The sequence below is a fragment of the Grus americana genome, chromosome 27 (assembly GCF_028858705.1).
Source record: "Grus americana isolate bGruAme1 chromosome 27, bGruAme1.mat, whole genome shotgun sequence".
NCBI lineage: Eukaryota > Metazoa > Chordata > Aves > Gruiformes > Gruidae > Grus > Grus americana.
The window spans coordinates 3,768,708-3,788,136 of NC_072878.1; the positions used below are offsets into that span (position 1 = coordinate 3,768,708).

The 19,429-nt window shown below is 57.2% G+C and overlaps 2 protein-coding genes and 1 non-coding gene across 3 annotated transcripts; 1 reads left to right on the forward strand and 2 right to left on the reverse strand.

Annotated features, from left to right (window-relative positions):
• Positions 1 to 3,406: 3,406 nt before the first annotated feature.
• LOC129196973 (antigen WC1.1-like) lies at positions 3,407 to 6,925 on the forward strand. The gene is made up of 7 exons (XM_054804940.1): positions 3,407 to 3,520; positions 4,044 to 4,358; positions 4,849 to 4,884; positions 5,173 to 5,310; positions 6,057 to 6,152; positions 6,568 to 6,651; positions 6,861 to 6,925. The coding sequence occupies exons 1-7, from the start codon at positions 3,454 to 3,456 to the stop codon at positions 6,923 to 6,925; spliced, it is 801 nt and encodes a 266-aa protein (XP_054660915.1). The 5' UTR covers positions 3,407 to 3,453.
• Positions 6,926 to 11,686: 4,761 nt separating this feature from the next.
• Positions 11,687 to 11,759, reverse strand: TRNAF-GAA (transfer RNA phenylalanine (anticodon GAA)). The gene has a single exon. It is a non-coding gene; the product is annotated as a tRNA-Phe (tRNA).
• A 1,585-nt stretch (positions 11,760 to 13,344) lies between these two features.
• Positions 13,345 to 18,412, reverse strand: LOC129196974 (olfactory receptor 14J1-like; the record flags this gene model as incomplete). The annotated part of the gene is made up of 3 exons (XM_054804941.1): positions 13,345 to 13,362; positions 16,906 to 17,218; positions 18,273 to 18,412. Coding segments are annotated over 3 exons (471 nt in total), but the record flags the coding sequence as incomplete, so codon positions are not given.
• Positions 18,413 to 19,429: the final 1,017 nt, after the last annotated feature.

Genomic DNA, 19,429 nt, shown 5'->3' on the forward strand with positions numbered 1-19,429 from the left:
GGTCGGTCTGGCTGCTGCTGTGGACCAGAGGCTGGATCATGAGCTGTCCTGGTTTCAGCTGAGACACAGTTAATTGTCTTCCCAGTAGCCAGTCTGGGGCTGTGTTTGGGATTTGTGCTGGAAACAGTGTTGATAACAGAGAGATGTTTTTGTTACACAGAGATGTTTTTGTTGTTGCTGAGCAGGGCTTACACAGAGTCAAGGTCTTTTCTGGACCTTCCACTGAAAGCTGCCCCCAGAGCTCCACCAGGGCCAGTGTTTCCTGTCAGCTGAAGGAGCCGTCTGTCCTGTGAGACAGTCCCGCACAGGCTCTGGAGATGGGAGGGAACTGGAGGCTCTCACAGCTCTGGCGGCCCAGCTCTGGCTGGGCTGTTTGTCCCTCCCCGGGTGCCTTCCTGGTGCGCCTGGGGATCCCTGCCCTGGAACACGCCAGGAGCACAGGCACCACTGCTACGGGAGACATGCTGCCACAGCTGCCCCGCCCACCAGCTGCCAGGGGAAGTCCCACCCCGTCCCAGCAGCCGCATGGGCCACTTGCCCCGCAAGTCCCTCTCCTCTCCTGGCCATGTGCTCTGCTGGGATTGGCTGGCAGCACTGGCCACCCCTGCCGGGTTACATCAGACCCGGAAGGCCCTTCCCCTACACACACCGTGGCCGCCATTTTGCTCTGGCCACCCTTCCAGGACAGGGGGTGCTGCCGTTCCCTGGCCGTGAGCCGCCGTCTTGGTGAACAGCCTACTGCTCTGTGATTGGCTAGCGGCCATTTCTTGACACTGTCACCCCCGTGTGTTCTCAAGCAGCCCCTGTGATTGGCTGGCAGGACCGGCCGCCCCGTTCTGCTGTCCTCAGGGGCACGTCACAAAGGAAGCGCCCTGTCATTACATAGAGGGAGGAGGCCGCTTCTGCCTGCCTCCTTTCATCCTGCCTGGTGATTGGCTGGCAGCCATTGTTGACAGCATCATAGCCAGGTGTTCTCAGGCAGCCTTGCAATTGGCTGCCTTTCTTCTTTGGACCAGGAAGTGCTCAATATAAATATAGATACTTTATATAAAAATATATAAAAATATATGTATATATAAAATGCGTGTACAATTATATTTATAAATTTATTTATTTGTAAATAGATACAGGGTTTTAAGATATATACTTCCATATATGTGTGTATGTGTGTATAATTTATATTTAAATAAACATTTCTTAAGCTATAGAAATTAAATTACTAGAGCCACAAAAGCCTAGGTATGCAATGGATAAAATTTTCTTTAGTAAGATTTAATGGACTGAAGAATTAAGATTTAAATGCTAATAGAAACAAACAAAAAAAATTCCAGTTGGTTCCCCCACTTGACCAGGCTGCAGAACAAGCCCTGACAGGTCCAGGGTGGGGGTACTTCAAGAGGGCGGAGCACGAGGTCATAGCAAATAGGTTGGTCTGTGCTTGTGAGGTCACTGCTGCTGGAGTAGCTGATAGGCCAAGAGTAGCCTCATGGCTTGTGTAGATGCTTGTGAGGTCACTGGAGACTAAATACCTCAACAACGAGTACATGGCATATAGGAGGATATGTGCTTGTGAGGTCACTCTCAGCTGAGGAGCTGATAGGCCTGGAGCAGGCCCATGGACTGTGTAGGTTGTTGTGAGGTCACTGCTTCCCGAATAGCTGACAGGGCAGGAGCAGGCAGATGTCTGTGTGGGTGGTTGTGAGGTCACTGCTTCCCAGGTAGCTGGAAGGCCAGGCAAAGGCCAAAAGCTTGTGTAGGGGTTGGTGAGATCATTAGTGCCTGAGCACTTGCTAGGCCAGGAGAAGGCCCGTGGGCTGTGCAGGTTCTCATGAGGTCTCTCTTGCCTGAGGAGCTGATAGGCCAGGAGCAGGCTTATGGATAGTGTAGGTGCTTGTGAGGCTCCTGGTGCCTGAGGAGGTGATAGGCCAGGAGCTGGCAGATGTCTGGTGAATGTCCTTGTGATGTCAGTGGTGCCTGAGTACCTGATAAGCCAGGAACAGGCACATGGCAGTGGTAGATGCTATGACATCACCTGTGGCTGAGTAGTGGATAGGCCAGGAGTATGCCCATGGCTTGTGCATGAGCTCGTCATTTCCCTGCTGCTGGAGTAGCTTTTAGGCCAAGAGCAGGGATATGGCTTGTGTGGGTGCTTCTGATGTCATCAAAATAATCATTTAGACCCCACCCAAACATGGCTTTTTGGAAGAACCAACGTCAGCAGAAGCCTGTACACAGCACACACACACACACGTGTGACAGTGTGACCCATGAGCACACAGCAGCACACAGTAAGAGGGTGTGAGGTCACGGTCACTGTAACTCCCGAGCAGAGAGCACTGGCAGTGGGAGGGCTGTGAGGTCACCGTCAGTCTAAGTGCTGCTCAGAGAGCGGTGGCACTAGGAGGGTGTGAGGTGACGTCAGCGACGGCAGCCCGTGGCCGTGGGGCTCGGTGCCGAGCGGGCGTGTGCATCAGAGGGGCATGCCGGGGGCCAGGAGCTGCCCAGCCCCGTGCCTGCGAGGCCGAAGGAGCAGCCCCTGCAGCCCTGGCTGGAGCAGTCGGGGTGGGGGTGGCTCGGGGGCCCCGCAGGGATGTGCCTGGGCACGGTGCCGGGAGGAAACCACAGACTGCCTGCCGGGGCGCTGCGGGGGGAGCGCGGCGAGTGCTGCCAGGCCACGTGGGCTGTGGTTTGTGCACCTGCAGGCTCCGGCTCCCGATCTGCCCGCGGGGAATAACGGCCCCTGGGTGACACACAGAGAGTCAGGGACACGTCTGAGCCTCGGGGCTGCATGTCTGCTGCCAGGGCAGGGACATGTCCCAGCTTGGGCTCCTGTGAGGGACCCACCGTGGGGCTCTGCGGGGAGGGACGGGTGAGCCAGCACTCCTGGCATGGAGCTCTTCCCCTGGCCGAGGACTTTTCCCAGCTGCTGCTCCCAGCACAGCGGGGGCTGTAGCAGGGGCAGGGGCTGTTTCCTTTCCAAGCTGACACAGACCCCGGAGCAGTCCCAGCTCCGTGGTTCCCATGGCTTGATGGTGCCTGGACACTCACGCCTTGGCTTCTTGGGTGAGCCCAGCAGAGGAGATGCTCATTGCTCCCCATGCCCACAGCAGGGGTCGAGGGGTGACAAACCCATTTCCCCTCCACACCCAGCTTGTCCTGTGACGATCCCCCGATGCAGTGATGATGACACCCGCAGCGAAACATCTATGTCCCTCATATATGGTCATGAATGGCGCTGGAGAAGTTCATTGGAGGGCTTGGCTGTGTCGGAGGGGAGATCGCTCCCGATAATGTCTAAGAAGGTGCTGCTGCTTCGATTGGCTCCTCCTGCAGCTGGGTCGGCATTGACAGACATATATTACCCTCCCATTGTCATTGTCCCTGTGAGTCCCCAGGAGGCGTGAGAGGGAGTGGGGTGCCGCAGGGCTGTGCCAGCAGGGCAGGAGGCTGAGGATGGGGATGGAGGGACTCCTGTCCCCTCAGGTGCTGTGGCTGCTCCTCTGGCTGCAGCTGTGCAGGGGTAAGTGCCGACATCCTTGTCCCAGCGATGGGGCCAGCGGGCTCCAGTGGGGTCATCGGGACACCCCTGGGAATGGGGTTGCTTTGAAGGTGCTGCTGAGATGAGGGGCAGATGTTGCTCCAGTCGATGGAACTTTTGCCTTTGCCTGTGCCTGTCTGGGTGGAGAGGGAGCTGTGGGCCTGGGGGCATGGGGCTGTACAGGGGTTTCTGGGCTGGTGAGGAGAAGGTGCCCTGTGCAGGGCCGGGCACGGTGTGCAGATGGGCATTGGCAGGAGGTCGTTGAGGTGGGAGGAGGTGCTTCAGGCTGTGGGGTGGTGAATGGCCCAGCAGGGCCAGAGCTGGGCACCTCCAGCCCTTTGCAGCCTGTGGGGAGAAAAGGGACCCCGACACTGCCCTGGGGACAGCGTGGAAGGGTGAGGGCTCCCATGCTGGTGCCTGTGACTCGGCCTGGGTAGGAGGGACCTCCACATCTGTGGTCTGGGGCTCGGTGCTCTCCTGACCATTCCCATGTTGGTGTTTGAAGGGGCTGCGGAGGTGAGGCTGGAAAATGGTGGTGGATGCTGTGCTGGAAGAGTGGAGGTGAAACAAGAGGGCCAGTGGGGGACCATGTGTGATGACTTATGGGACATAGATGATGCTGCAGTGGTTTGTAAGCAGCTGGGCTGTGGGTCTGCTGTTAAAGCTCATGAGTACAGATACTTTGGGCCAGGGTCTGGCCCCATTTGGATGTTTGATGTTCAGTGTCACGGCACTGAGTCTGCCCTGTCTGACTGCAGAAACAAAGAAAGGTCTCAACAATACTGCGATCACAGTGAGGATGCTGGAGTGACATGTTCAGGTAAGGGGCCAGCCCATTCCCCACCTTTGTGGCTGGGATGGGGAAGGGACCTGGCTGTGCCCTCAGGAAACAAGGGGGAACTGGAGAAGGGCCCGGTGTGGCTAATCACACTGCTGAGCTGGGGCTGTCATTGCTGGTTTCCCTGGTCCCTGAGGAAAGCCCAGGGGGAACCTGCCACTGCCTGACCCCTGGTGTGGCTCAGCCCACCCTCCGTGGGTGCCTGGGGCTGGGACATGAATGCCCACCCTGCCCCGCAGTCTCTGTTGGTTCCCAACTTTCTCCTCCTGTTCACGCAGGAGCTACTTGCATGAGTAGGGCCCTGGGGTCCTTCCTGGCCACCCTGACCAGCCCCGCAGGAGGGACACTTTGGGTGGGATGTGTCAGGGATGTCCGCACACATGCACACACACACACGGCGTGCCAGAGAGGAGGCTCCCTGGTACCTGCACACCCAGCCTCTCAGCCCAGCTCCACTTCTCCTCCTCTGCAGCTGCACCCAGGACAGCAGCACCAACCCCCCGAGCAGGTAAGCTGTCCTCCCCATCAGCGCTGGGTGTTCCCAGGGCCAGGCTGTGACCCACAGCCGGAGGGAAGGGGCTCCTTGTCAGGGTGTGAAACTCCCAAGAGGTGTCCCCGGGTTAGCAGTGGGGGAGGGGTTTGGGAGGGCTATCATTACCTGGTAGGGTGGGAGCTTCCCCATCACTCCCCCCTGGGGTCCCTTACCCCTGGTGTAAGGGGGGGTCAGGACTGGGCTGTGCCAGCCCCCACCTCTCCCAGGCCTGCTGCTGCTATTTCTGTGTTCCTGCCCATGCAGATCCCACCCGGGGCCGTCCAACGGGCAGCGGGAGAGTCTCATTGCCCGTCATCATCTGCATCATCCTGGGAGCCCTTCTCTGCCTGCTCCTGGCCCTCCTGGCCGGGCAAGTGTGGAGCGCTAGGGCTGGGCGCAGAGGTGGGTCCTTCCCCCGTGGTCCCTGGGGAAGATGCCTCCTGGCTGTGGGGTGTCAGTGAGGGGTACAGGCAGAGCTGGGGGGACAAGAGTGTGTGCTGCCTGCATCCCCATGTGCCGCCCCATTGACTGCCTGACCGTGGGCTACCAGCAGCAAGGGGTTGAGAGAGTCCGGACTCAGGGGCAGTTAGGGATGGGGCAAGGAGAGCAATGGCCGAGCTGGGCTGGGGAAGATGGGAGCAGAGGGGAGACAGGTGAGGATGTGCCACTGGCAGTGCTCTGGGCAGCTCTGGAGGGGGCTGTGGGGCAGGGGAGATGCTGGGAGAAGCATGGGACAGCAGGGTCCATCCCTGTGGCGTCAGGCCCCCAGGCTGTTCCTCCCTCCAACCCTTACCTACCCCCCAGCAGGGCAGGGGCCGTGCTATGGATCCATGGGGCAGGGAGGGGGCAGCTCCAGGGGCAGAGGAAAGGCAGGAGCTGCTCCAAGGTCAGCACCAGGGACCTGGCCCAGGGCCCAGAGGGGCATGAGGGCTGTCTCTGAGGGGATGGTGTGAGGGTGTCGCTGCCCCTGACCATCTCCATGGGGACATTGCCCTTCCTGAGCAAGTGTCAGGGGTGACAGGACAGCACAGTGGGGCTGTGCTGTGGGGCCAGCCCTGGGCTGTCCCAGGGGCAGAGGGCTGGTGGAGCAGAGCAGGATGCCATTGCCTCTCTGCCCATCCCTGAGCCAGCCCTGCCTCTGTCCGCAGGCTCCGAGAGAGCTTGGGAGCCCTTCCCTGAGGCCCTGTACGAGGAGATCAGTTACAGCCCGGCGTGGGAGAAGCAGGCGAGGTTCAGCGGCTCAGGTGGGTGTGGGTCCCTGATGGGGGGCACACCTGCAGGGCTCTTTGCCCTGGACCCCAGCCCCCTGGCCCATGGTCCCTGCAGCTGTGGGGCTGTGGGGTGTGTGGGGAGAGCAGCCAGGTGGTGGGCGTGGGAGAGGAGCTTCCTCCCCACCAGCTCTGCCCATCCCAGCTGGGGACAGCCCCTCTCTGCCTGTCCCTGAGTCCCACCTGGCACCTGAGGGGTGAGGGAAGAGGCTGTCCTGGGGCAGCTCTGGGAGCCGCTGTGAGAGGGGGTTTGTCCCAGGGAAGCAGGCTGAGTCCTCAGCCCTCCTCCCCACGCAGCCCTGGCTCGGTGGGTCCCCTGTCCCCAGCAGCACTGAGCACAAGCTGGGTCAGCAGAGCGCACTCCCATAACACCTGCATCGCCTCTCTCCAGGCTCCTGTTCAGAGGGATCCCTGACCAAGGTGCAGCCCCAGCCTGGGGACAGTGAGGAGGAGGATGGTCCAGGGTCAGCCCCAGGTAACGGGGGGCAGGAAGGGGTGGATCTCTCCTCCCTGCAGACTTGGGATGGACAGTGGTGTCATTGTTAGAGTTGGGGAGGACACAGGCAGGGTTCTCCTGTGGTGCTGCCAAACCCAGTGTCTGAGCCCCATGTCCCTGCACATCCTCCTATCCTCTGCTCTGCAGGACGTGTCTTCTCATTCTCACCAACTCTCCTCTCCTTTCAGACGTCCCTGTCGGGCCCAGAGGTGACCCAGCGGATGGCTATGATGATGCCAGGGAGGTTTTCTGACCCTGGGGAGGATCCTGCCTCTGGTCAGGGAGACTGGGAAATGCCCAGGGCCCCAGAGGAGGGAGCAGTACCCAGGGATGCACCTGGAGGTGAGAGGGAAATATAGCGCTGCCGGTTCCTGGGGTGCCATCCCTGCTGCTGGATGAATCACTGCCGTACTGAGACCCCAAAATCCTGGGATGGGGGAACCTGCCCTGGGAGTTTTCCTTGGGGAGACGGGTGGTGGGAGAGGGATCTGACCATCTCAGGAGTGGTGAGGAGAAGGGGGGGGAAGGTGATGTAGAGACCAGGAGGGGCACCTCATGGGACGAATGTGCAATGGGCTGCCTTGCTGCCTGCAGGTGCAAAGCTGCGCTCCCAGAGAAGTGCTGGGGCCCCTGGAGCTGAGGGAGATGCCTGGTCCCTGTCCCCGGAGAGCACAGGCTATGACGATGCTGACGAGGTGTCTCTGGCACATCCCCCTGAGGACACAAAGGCTGTGACACCAGAGCTCAGTTCCCAACAGGCCCTGGGCCCCGGGCCAGGACAGCCCGTCCCTGCCGTGCAGCTGGGTGCAGCCAGGAGGGAGGAGAGGTCTGTGCAGCTGGGAGAGCCGTGAGCACCAGGGAACCGTCTGCCTTTTCCCACGGGCAGCAGAAACAGCCGGGCATTGCCTCTGGTTTTATTTTCCTTTGTTTATCCCCTGCCTCCACATTTGTTCTTATTAAAAGCCTTTGGGGGTATGACCCAGAGCTGGTGCTTGCCTGCCCAGATGTCAGGGTGTCTTCCTGAGGCTGATCGGGGGGAGCAGAGCACAAGGAGATGGCGGTGAGGAAGGGCCACGTCTTGGGGACAGTGCGTTCAGGGTCAGGCTGTGGAGCTGCGAGAGCCCATGTTCCCTGGGGAATATTCCTGCTGACAGAGACATTTCTATACTACCAGCCACAGTTTCCAGCAAAAATGGCTCCCTGCAAGGTCCCATGATGCACCCCAGAGGAAGCACCCATCTCCTCACCCTGGGGTTCCCCAGCTGCTCTTTCCCCCAGGCCCTGCCTTGGCCACACTGGTCCCGTGGCACAGAGGCCATGACAGAGCTGCTGTGTTGGGGTGAACCCTGGGCTGTGGCCCCACAGAAACGAGCCCTAAGGTGGCCACGGTGCCCTGAACACCCCATCCAGCCCCAGGGGGTCTCACATCCCATGGATCACCTCCCACAGTGGTTAGGAGGCAGCTCCGCTGCCCACTGTCCTGGCACAGGGTACAGAGGCACTTGCTGGGGCACACGGGGCTGGGATTGCCCCTTCCCTGGCTCTGCCAGGTCCCCAGTCTCCATGAGCTGTTCCTGCTCCCTTGGGCCCTCACAGACCTTGGAGCAGTGCTGGTAGATCCCCAGAGCTGCCTCCTTCCTGGGCAGGAACTGTAAGGCCCCACGGCAGCCCTGGGACCCCCTCGTCCTGCTGCGCTCCAGCCCCCAGCCCTGCCCTCCTGCTGCCTCCCAGGGGTGTAAGTGAGGGTTTGTGTCGGGGCAGTACCTGTGTGCAGGTGCAGGGGGGATGAGAGCAGGAGCAATGGGGGGACCTTTCCCTCAGTGCTGTGGGAGGCAGAGGAGGGAGAGTCCAGGGGAGGGAGAAAGGATCCCCAGGAGACATGGGCTGCTGCCCAAAGCCATCATCCAGCCCCTGCTCTGGAGATGGTCCTGTCTGGGAGGCTGCTAATTTGGGCACATTTCCATGGCAGAGGGTATTTTGTGTCCCTCCCCTAAAGCCGGCACTGCTGGGAGCTGAGCCAGGGTCCCTCTCCCTGGGCTGGGGCTTTCACCTGCCCCAGCTCCCATGGGCAGAGAAATGACTCACGCAGGAGCTGGGTAGGGAGAAGGGTTTGACACTTGGGCAGGAACCTGAAGCCCAAACTGCCCTCCCTGGTCCCACCGGTGGGTCTTCAGACCCCTCAAGCTCTTACCTGATGGGCTTCTCTGCTGCAGACCAGAAGGTGTGTTGGGTGTCCATTGCAGGGGAGCAGCCCCAGGTGGGTAGCACTGCAAACAGCAGGATCTGGCCCTAGAGCAGATGAGGGGAGGAGGCAGCTGTCACCAAGAGCATCTCCCACAGCAGCGTTGCCCCATTCCTTGCTGGGAGCTCCTCCACCCCTGGGGTAACCGTGAGGGATATGGGGGAAACCCAGGGTCACAGACCCCTCTGCCCTGGTCCCTAAAGCTTTCCTGCTGGCAGTCCCTGGCCTTGTGAGATGCAGGGCTGGAGCCTCCCCCAGCTGTAGTTTCCCAAGGGATGGAGGCTGTGTTTGCTGTGCCCATGTGTGTCACCCATGATGATGACCTTGAGGGTCTCTCCCTGATAACTCTCCTCTCCTGAGGGATTTCCACAGCCGTGCTCTGCCCAGCGTGGGGCAGCAGTGCAGAGGGTTGGGGTCTCACCATCAGGCCCCTTGTGTAGGTCCTGGGGAGCTGCTGCAGGAGCAAGCACAGATCTGGGGTACAGTGATGATCCCGCATTGCTGCAGAGAACAGACCCAGCCCTCAGGGCCAGACTGTTCAGGCCCCAAAACACCCTGAAATGGGATCTTTCTGCTCAGGTGTGCTGCCCCCTCACACACACCCCTGGGGTCTGTGGCTCATCTCCCGGAGGAGGAGGAGGAGGAGGCAAAGCTCTGCCAGGTGCCAGAGTAAGGGAGAAATATTACCCCTGGGGGAGGGCAGAGCTGGCAGGGAGGTGGCATGGGGCAGACACTGGGCTCTTCTCCCTGGTCCCTACCTGGGGCGGCTTGAGTCCACAGGTCAGTGTCCATACTGGCACCAAACATCCTGTGTTCAGAAGATATCCCCACCCCACCGCCCTTCTTCTGTACTTCACTTTTATACCTTATTTCTCTGAATTTGGGCCCACCGTTGCTGGGGGGAACTGAGCACCCTGCAGTGAAAGGCCATGTCTCATGTCCCACTTTGGGTTGCAGGTGGTTTTGGTGGGGGAACAGCTGAGGCACCATCTCCTGGCCCTTGCTGCCTGTGCATGGCTTTGGACAGCCCTGTGTCTCCCTGATCCCACCAGCATGGGCTGGACGGAGACACCAAACCCCCAGGAACAAGAGGTGGGTACCAGCCCCAGCAGTCCCACCTCTGCAGGGCTGTGCCTGACCTCAGCAGCTCTGGGTTCCTCTGCTCAAGGCAGTGGTGATGGCAGAGAGAAAAAGACCTGGAGACAGGGACAGGGTAAGAAATGCCATTCCACCAGCTGGGAGTCCCACAGGCCTGTCCAGGCTGGTCCAGCTCAGACACCCCTAGCTGCTGGCACAGGGGGGTGTTTCCCAGCTGGGATGGGATCTGCACCTGAGCTCAGGTCCAGCACCTCTGGGAGGTGGCTCAGCAGAGGCAGCGCACACAGCCCTCCTCACCCCACAGACAGGCCCTGGGTGGGCAGGGCAGGCCCACAGTGCCTGGAGAGGACCAGTGCTCCAGCTCCAGCCTGTACCCGCCTGAGGCTGGGCACTGGGGGAAAAAGCACCCTTGGAGACGCCGGGGATCGAACCCAGGACCTCCCACATGCAAAGCGGGCGCTCTGCCGCTGAGCTACATCCCCTTCACGCCTGCCAGCAGGACAGACACTCTGTTGCCGTGACATGTCTATGACAAGCACAGCCCTGTTGTGCCCTGGGTGCCCAGGGACCCTCTGCAGAAAACAGCATTTGAAGCCTCCTGAGATGGGGGAAAGTCAGGATGGCCTCTCCACGGGGGCCTGATCCTGGCACAGGGGTGCACTGCAGAGCATTGCCCCTTCCACGTCTCAGCAGGGCAACGGGGCAGAAGGAGGCTCTTGCTGCAGGCGCTGCTCCCACGCTCTGACCCACTCTAGGCTTGATGGAGAGGAGAAAACCCCCGAGCCTCCTCTGCCACCCAGGGCAACAGCCGTCTGTCTCCCATCTGTCCCCAGCTCCACAGGAGGAGCAGAGCAACAGGGTGAGGGAAACACCCTCCCTGGGGTGAGGTGTCCCCAGGCTCTGATGGCACCCCAGGGTGTGCAGTGGGGGGACATGGGGACAGAAACCTCTCACCCCCTCATCCAGGTAGCGGGCCTCCCTCTGCACCCCCCTCCCCGGCAGCATCCCTGGAGGTGGGGTGAAGGGCAGGCTTCCATCTCCCTGGGGCTGATGCCCAGAGAGGAGCACAGAGATGTTTCATCAGTCATTGCAGCAGGCGGGTCAAGGGGGGCAAGAAACTCTGCTCAGGACAGCGTGTGACTACACACGACGCCCATGCACTGCAGTGGGTGATCCTCAGCACGGCTTGGTCAGCTGTCCTGGGCACATCAGAGGTCTCGCTGCGACAGACCTCCAGAGGAAGGGTGCTGCCATTCAGGCCTCAGCTCCAGGGAGTGCCTCTGCCTGGGAGTGGGGGGGGACAGTGGCCTCTGGTCTGAAAACTGAGAACCAGGTGAAGGGGGGTGTGAGGAGAGGAGCAGTCTGTGCACCATGGAGAATGACAAAGAGGAGAGAGACAGGGTCTTTGCAGAGATGGTGCAGTGGAGAGACCTCGATCCCTGTGGAGCAGGGAAGGAGGGAGAGCTGGAGACCACCCCAGAGGAGCACTGAATGGAGAGTCCTGCCCAGGGGGAGGCTGGGGACTCGTGGTGCTGGAGGAAGGCTCCTTCTGAGCTGCAGGGCTGCAGCTACAGAGCAGGGACAGTGCTCTGGCAAGAGGTGAAGGAGCAAGCAGGGCTGGGGCAGGCTGGAGGAAGGCAGACAGGTCTGCAAAAATCTAAGGGAGAAAATGATTGCTGAAGCCCGGGGTTGAACCAGGGACCTTTAGATCTTCAGTCTAACGCTCTCCCAGCTGAGCTACTTCAGCCCTGCCCCAGCAGCCCTGGTCCCCGTGCCACCCGTGCCAGGCCACAGGCTGGCACCCAGGAGGAGTGCTCCTCAGGGAGGTTCCCAGGGGAAAGCTGTGCCCAGCCCCGAGCAGAGGGGACCTGGCTCCTCCCTGACCCCAAGGCCAGGTGGGCTCCAGCTTTGGTGGAGGCCAGCTTACACTGGGCGTGCCAAGACTTCTGTGGGCCTTGTACAAACGGGACAGTGGTGAAGGTAAATGGGCAGACCAGGCATGTGCAACTGCAAAGGCTGAGGGTGGAAGAAGCGTGGGGCTGGTGGAAGACCTTACCTCCTTCCCCAGGGAAGGCCTCCTCCCAACCCTTTTCTCCCTGGCTCCACTTCACTCACTCCTTCATTCCCAACTCCTCTATCTTCTCCCTGCTGAGCAGCGCAGGGGGATGGGGAATGGGGGTTGTGGTCAGTCCATAACAGTTCCTCTCTGCTGCTCCTTCCCTCTAAGACTTTTCCCATGGGGTCCCTCCTATGGGCTACAGTCCTTCAAGACAAACCCACTCCAGCATGGGCTGTCCTCCATCCAGCATTCTTTCAGGAATTATCCAAAGTCTTCAGTGTTGGGTCCTCGACAGACTGCAGGGCTTACTTTACCCACTATGGTCTTCTCCATGGGCCGCAGGGAAATACCTGCTATACTCTGGTATTCTTCATGGGCTGCAGGAGACTATCTGCTTTTGTGCCTGTAGCACCTCTTCCCCCTCCCTCTTCACCAACCTCCGTGCTTGCAGGGCTGTTTCTCACATTTTGTCTCCCTTACTCCTCTCCCATTCTGGCAGTTGTGTCCTTTCTTAACTATGCTTTTGTAAAGGTCCTACCAGCTTCAGTGATGGGCTCAGTTTTGCGCAGTGGTGGATCTGCCTGGAGCCTGCTGGAACCAGCTCTGTCTGGCATGGGGAGGCAGCCCCTGGTGTCTTCTCACAGAGGACACCCCTGCATCCCCCCTGCTGCCAAAGCCTGGACACCACCGCCAATACACAGTGTAAATCTTTGTCTTGCTGAATGACATCCCCTTCCTCTTCCCTCATCCACAAATACAATTTACTCGCTGGGGAGGAAGGGAGAGAACAGAGAAGGCCTTGATGCTGTGCAAACATGGTTCAGCAATAGCTACACCATCGGTGTGTTGGCAACTCTGTTTTGGTGACAAATCCCAAACACAGCACCACGGGGGCTGCCGTGAAGAAAATTAACTCCATCCCAGCCCAAACCAGTACAGTGTGCCTGGAAGAATGTTTCCAGGATTAGCTGCTCTATCTCCTTCCCAGGGAGAGAGGTGAGGCTGACTGGCCGGTAGTTCCCTGGGTCCTTCTTCTTGCCCTTCTCGAAGACAGGAGGCACATGTGGTTTCTTCCACTCTTTGGAGGACTGTATTGTGTGCGCACTCGTGAACTGAGGCAAGAGGACTCCCACCACCTGTGGGTTTGTGGCAGGTATGGGAGGAAGCTGAGTCCCTGTGACGGATCCACTCGGCTCCCTGACCAAACCAGCAGTAGTTTGGTTCAGGGTCCAAAGGAGGTAAAGGCCCAGGTGTAACCTGTCCAACAACTTCTCTAGTTCCAGTCTGGTCTCTGAAAACAGGAGCAGAGGGACATGGTGAGCATTGATGTATATGGGCTTGGAAACTGGAACACCCATCACGTGATTAAGACATGAGTAACAGGTGGTTCCTCCAAGACTCATTTGTCAAGGAACAAAGAAAGTTGTGGGTACAAGGAGTCTCATGCATACCTTTCCCATCACATGGAATTTGCCTACGAGCCAACCACTCTATTCCATAAATGTGGCAGCCTAAGGGTATCTTCTTTGAGCTCTCCCTGCTAAGCAGCTGGCTGCCCAGCAGAGATCTCTCCTTGAGCTGGGACACCTCTCAAGGTTACTCCTTGAGGAGTGACTGATATCGTGCTTAACCCTGTGTAACAGTGCACTAAGATTTTGTATTGGTAACTTTGATTCTGTTTTGGTAGCTGTGAATCATTGTTATATCCTCTGTGCAGTAAGGAATAGAGTGATCCTTGCCATCCAACTTTGTTAAGCTGCAATAAAACCGCTTTTGCTGATACTTCTGGCGGTGGTTCTTTAATTGGTCTAAACCACCCGTCTGTGACAAACTGGTGTACTCGGCAGGACTCTGGATCAGGATTTGCGACAGGAGACCTTATTGCAGGCATACAGTATATAGGGCAGGCTTACGGGAAGAGGGAGACTTTTTACCAGGACTTGTAGTGATAGGACAAGAGGCTTTTAAACTGGAAGAGGGTAGGTTTAGATTGAACTTAAGGATGAAGTTTTATCTGGTGAGGGTGGTGAGACACGGGCACAGGTTGCCCAGAGAAGTTGCGGATGTGCCGTCCGTGGAAGTGTTCAATGCCAGGCTGGATGGGGCTTTGAGCAACCTGGTCTAGTGGAAGGTGGGTCCCCCATGGGGTCAGAAGTCCTTGAGGAGCCTGCTCCAGCATGGGCTTCCCACAGGGTTACAGCCTCCTTTGGGGGCAACCACCTGCTCTGGAATGGGGTCCTCCAAGGGCTGCAGGTGAGTATCTGCTCCAACATTAACCTCCATGGGCTTGTGGGGGTCAGCCTGCCTCACCATGGTCTTCTCCATGATTTGCAAGGGAATCTCTGCTCTGGTGTCTGCAGCACCTCCTCCCTCTCCTTCTTCACTGACCTTGCTGTCCGCAGGATTTTTTCCTCACTGTTTTTTTTTCCTACCTTACTCCTGTCTCACTCTGGCATTTGTGCCCTTTCTGAAATATGCTTTCACAGAGGCACCACCAGCTTTGCTGATGAGCTCAGCTTGTGCCAGCAGTAGGGCTATTGCAGTGCTTGCTGGACTTGGCTGTGTAGGGCATGGGGCAACACACTGTCTCTTCTGACAGGGGCTCCTGTCGCCCCACCACTACTAAAAAAGTGGATGTTGAAACCCATACAGAGCAAAATGCTTGGCCCTGCTCTTCCACTGTCAAGAACTCCAAAGTACTCATTGGAGGGGAAGAGAAACAGAGAAGGCCTTGACGCTGTGCACACACTGCTCAGCAATAGCTAAAATAAGGGTGTGTTATCACCACTGTTTGGGCCACCAATGCAAAGCACCATATGAGCTGCTATGAGGGAAATTAACCCCATCCCACCTAGTCCCAGTACAATCCGCACCCTTATTCCACAGCATTTCCGTCATGCTCAGGTCCCACATTGACTGATACACCTGAGTGTACACATTCAGGATGTACACAGTCGCCCAATTCCTGTGTTGTTGCATTTCTACGCCCTACTCGAGCCTTTCCATTCTCTCTCTTTCTCGTTCCCACAATCCCCTCTTACCAACACTTGCAACTTGTACTACGTACTTAAACCATCTTTACTTCCGACAGTCAGGTTTACACATCCTCATTAACCACTACCCCCTGTTCCTTGACACACGCTGATATTATTCACTCATTCCAGGCCCACTCCCTCCACCCCCACACGTGTCAATGACTTGGGTCCCATCTGCCAAGGCGATCACTCAGGACAGGTGAAGTACTCGCCCCATTCCTCGTGAGGATTGCCCGCTGTTGGTTCAAGTGGTTCCTGCTGCCTTGCTTCCTAGCACATGCAACTCACATCATGGAGTATTTTCCCCCAAGGTTAGATCTCCTTGAGGTACACACCAGATCTCCCATCCTTCCACATTACCTGCCGAGTACATCCAGGTCCTTGGGCCAAGACAATCTCACAGATGGGCTTGCTTGTTCCCAGGGGAGGAGCAACCCACACTGCCTTCCCCAGCCAGCTCCCTGTGTGCGCTATGGGGACCTTACCTCCTCCCACAGTATGCGCAGGCTTTGTTTGGGCAGGACCAGGAAGGTTAGCAGATCCTCTGGTGTGTACCAGCTGAGTGGCTTCTGCTAAACTGATCACCTGTCCAATATGACATGGGGCAGTGTCCCTGTGACTTTGGCCTGCTCCCTCAGCGTCCTTGGGTGAAGTCCCTCCCATCTCATGGACTGGCAAGGGTTGAGTTTGATCAAGTGACCCTAGATTTCATCCCCACCCACTGATGGTTGTTCTCCATGGGTTCTGCCTCAAGGCACAAGGGCCTGGGAGACCTTGCTGATGAAGACTGAGCCAAAGGCAACATAGAGCATCTCAGACCTATTTACACCTGCTCTTGCTAAGTTCTGCAGCAGCCCTGCACTGTCTTTGTTTCTTCTTTAACTTCAGTAGTAACAGCTCATCTTGGTGCCATTGAGCTCCTTTGAGAGAGTCAACTGAATATCCTTATGGGCTGTTGCAGGAGGCCGTCCTTAGAGACCAGTGGTACTGAGCTCTGCTCAGTGCTCAGTACTTGTGCTCTGCCCTTCAGTGCTCCTGCCCATAAAATCCTGCAGTTGTTACTACGCTGTTGTCCATCCCGTAGTGAGGTTCATACTTCCCAGCTGCTCCATCAAACAGATGACAAGTTTCTCCTGATGACATGGTTTAGGCCCAACCGGCAGCTAAGCACCACGGGCTGCTCGCTCACCCCTCCCCCGGCAGGATGTGGAGGAGAAGAGAAAAACAAGGGCAAAGCCTCGAGGATTGGGATAAGGGCAATTTACTGGGACAGCAAGGGAGAGGGAAAACAATCAACAACAGCACTGATAACAGATATTCACAATGGGTGATAACAGAGAACAATTTACCGATCCAACCACCGACCCACTAGAAGCTCAGCCCATTCCAGAACCGCGCCGAAAACCGCGCCGCCCCCCCACTGCCCGACTAGCCCCCCTTTTATGGTGAGCATGATGTCACATGGTATGGAATAGCCCCCGGCCAGCTTGGGTCACCTGTCCTGGCTCCTTGTGAAATTAACTCTGTCCTTGCCAGAACCAGGACATTCGTAAAGGATCAGACACAACAGGACAGAGCCTCAAGAGAAGTGCTATGAACCCAAGCAATTACCTGTAACTATGATTATCAGAGAAATAAAAACCCAGAGTACTGGCCTAAAATATACTCTTGGCACTTTGCGGAGAAGGGGAGACAAATTACTATTGGTGGTGCAAGGTCCATTAGATTAGTGTCCTCAAGGCATCCTTGAGCTCCTGGTTCCTCATGCTGTAGATGAGAGGGTTCACTGCTGGAGGCACCACTGAGTACAGAACTGCCACCACCAGGTCCAGGGATGGGGAGGAGATGGAGGGGGGCTTCAGGTGAGCAAATATGGCAGTGCTGACAACCAGGGAGACCACAGCCAGGTGAGGGAGGCACGTGGAAAAGGCTTTGTGCCATCCCTGCTCAGAGGGGATCCTCAGCACAGCCCTGAAGATCTGCACATAGGACAGCACAATGAAAATAAAACAACCAAAAACTAAAAAACAGCTTAATATAATAAGCCCAACTTCCCTGAGGTACTCTGAGTCTGAGCAGGAGAGCTTGAGGATCTGGGGGAGTTCACAGAATGTGGTGGGTTGACCCTGGCTGGAGGCCAGGTGCCCACCAGAGCCGCTCTCTCACTCCCCTCATTCACTAGACAGGGGAGAAAAGGCATAACAAAATGCTTGTGGGTCGAGATAAGGACAGGGAGAGATCACTCACTAATTGTTGTCACGAGCAAAACAGACCAAACTTAGAGAGGGAATTCATCTAATTTATTACTAGGCAAAACAGAGTAGAGGAATGAGAAAATAAAATCAACTCTTAAAACACTTCCCCCCACCCCTCCCATCTTCCCGGGCTCAACTTCACTCCCGGCTTCAACCTTCCCCCCCTCAGCGGCACAGGGGGACGGGGAGTGGGGGTTACGGTCAGTTCATCTCACGGTGTTTCTGCCGCTTCTTCATCCTCAGGGGGAGGACTCCTCTCATCGTTCCCCTGCTCCAGCATGGAGTCCCTCTCACGGGGTGCAGACCTTCAGGAGCAAACTGCTCCAGCGTGGGGTCCCCCACGGGGTCACAAGTCCTGCCAGCAAACCTGCCCTGGTGTGGGCTCCCCTCTTCACGGGTCCACCGGTCCGGCCTGGAACTTGCTCCAGCGTGGGATTCCCACGGGCCACAGCCTCCTTCAGGTGCCTCCACCTGCTCCGGCGTGGGGTCCTCCATGGGCTGCAGGTGGAATCTCTACACCCCCTCATCCTTCCTCCACGGGCTGCAGGGGGACAGCCTGCTTCACCATGGCCTTCTCAACGGGCTGCAGGGGGATCTCTGCTCCGGCACCTGGAGCTCCTCCTCCCCCTCCTTCTGCACTGACCTTGGTGTCTGCAGAGTTTCTTACAGCTTCTCACTCCTCTCTCCGGCTGCAAAAGCCCTCTCTCTCTAACTGTTTTTCTTCTTCTTAAATATGTTATCACAGAGGCGCTGATTGGCTTGGCCTTGGCCAGCGGCGGGCCCGTCTTAGAGCCGGCTGGCATTGGCTCTGTCAGACACAGGGGGAGCTTCTAGCAGCTTCTCACAGAAGCCACCCCTGTAGCCCCCCCGCTACCAAAACCCTGCCACACAAACCCAACACACAGAAGAATTGGTCCAGGGCATTACCCTGGCAGAGTGGTATAGAAAATGTATTGGCCATGTGCAGCACAGCATAGAGAAACCCACTGCCCCAGGCAGCTGCTGCCATGTGGACACAAGCTCTGCTGCCCAGGAGGGTCCCGTAGTGCAGGGGTTGGCAGATGGCAACGTAGCGGTCATAGGCCATGACGGTGAGAAGGAAATATTCTGCTGAGATCAGAAAGAAAAAGAGAAAGACCTGAGCAGCACATCCTGTGTAGGAGATGACCCTGGTGTCCCAGATTAAGTTGGCCATGGCTTTGGGCACAGTGGTGGAGATGGAGCCCAGGTCAAGGATGGAGAGGTTGAGGAGGAAGAAGTACATTGGGGTGTGGAGGTGGTGGTCGCAGGCTATGGCAGTGATGATGAGGCCATTGGCCAGGAGAGCAGCCAGGTAGATGCCCAGGAAGAGCCAGAAGTGCAAGAGCTGCAGCTCCCGTGTGTCTGCGAATGCCAGGAGGAGGAACTCAGTGATGGAGCTGCTGTTGGACATGTGCTATTTCTTGGCATGGGGGCTGGTTCAAAAAAGCAAAGGACAGGGAAAAGTTAGGACAGACTCCTCTGAGCAAATCCATTCCATTTTTCACAGAAACACCCCCCAATTCAAATGCATTTCCTTTCTCTGCTTTGTGCTGGCTGAGTGTGTGGTGAGGAGCTGAGGAGTCAGCTGTGCTCAGCTGCAGTGGGTACATGGAGCTGGTTTGTGACACCTCCAATGAAGACAAGCGATTTCAGCTGTAATCCACCTTCAATGGAAAAATTAAATCTCTGCACTCATGATTTGGATAAGTGCGGGATACACAAGAGATTCTTAGCATGTCCTTATAGGAATGCTATGTGTGGTTTTTATTTTTGACCATCACATCAGGGGATTTTTCCTCTGAGGGTTAGAAATACACATTTTATCATGGAAAATGGGAAGAGTCTTGAGACAGTTCAGGCAAAAGGGCTCAGGTCTTTGTAGCTTAGTGCAGAGTCAGGAGAGCTGCAGTGTCCATTAGACTGCTAATGAAATTGATTCTGTTGCTTTGACGATGACGACAAACATAAATTACTCTCTAAAAAACAGCCCAAAACAAGACTCTAAGGAGAGCAGAGGAGTCCTGTTTCAAAGGGCAGATCTGCAAAC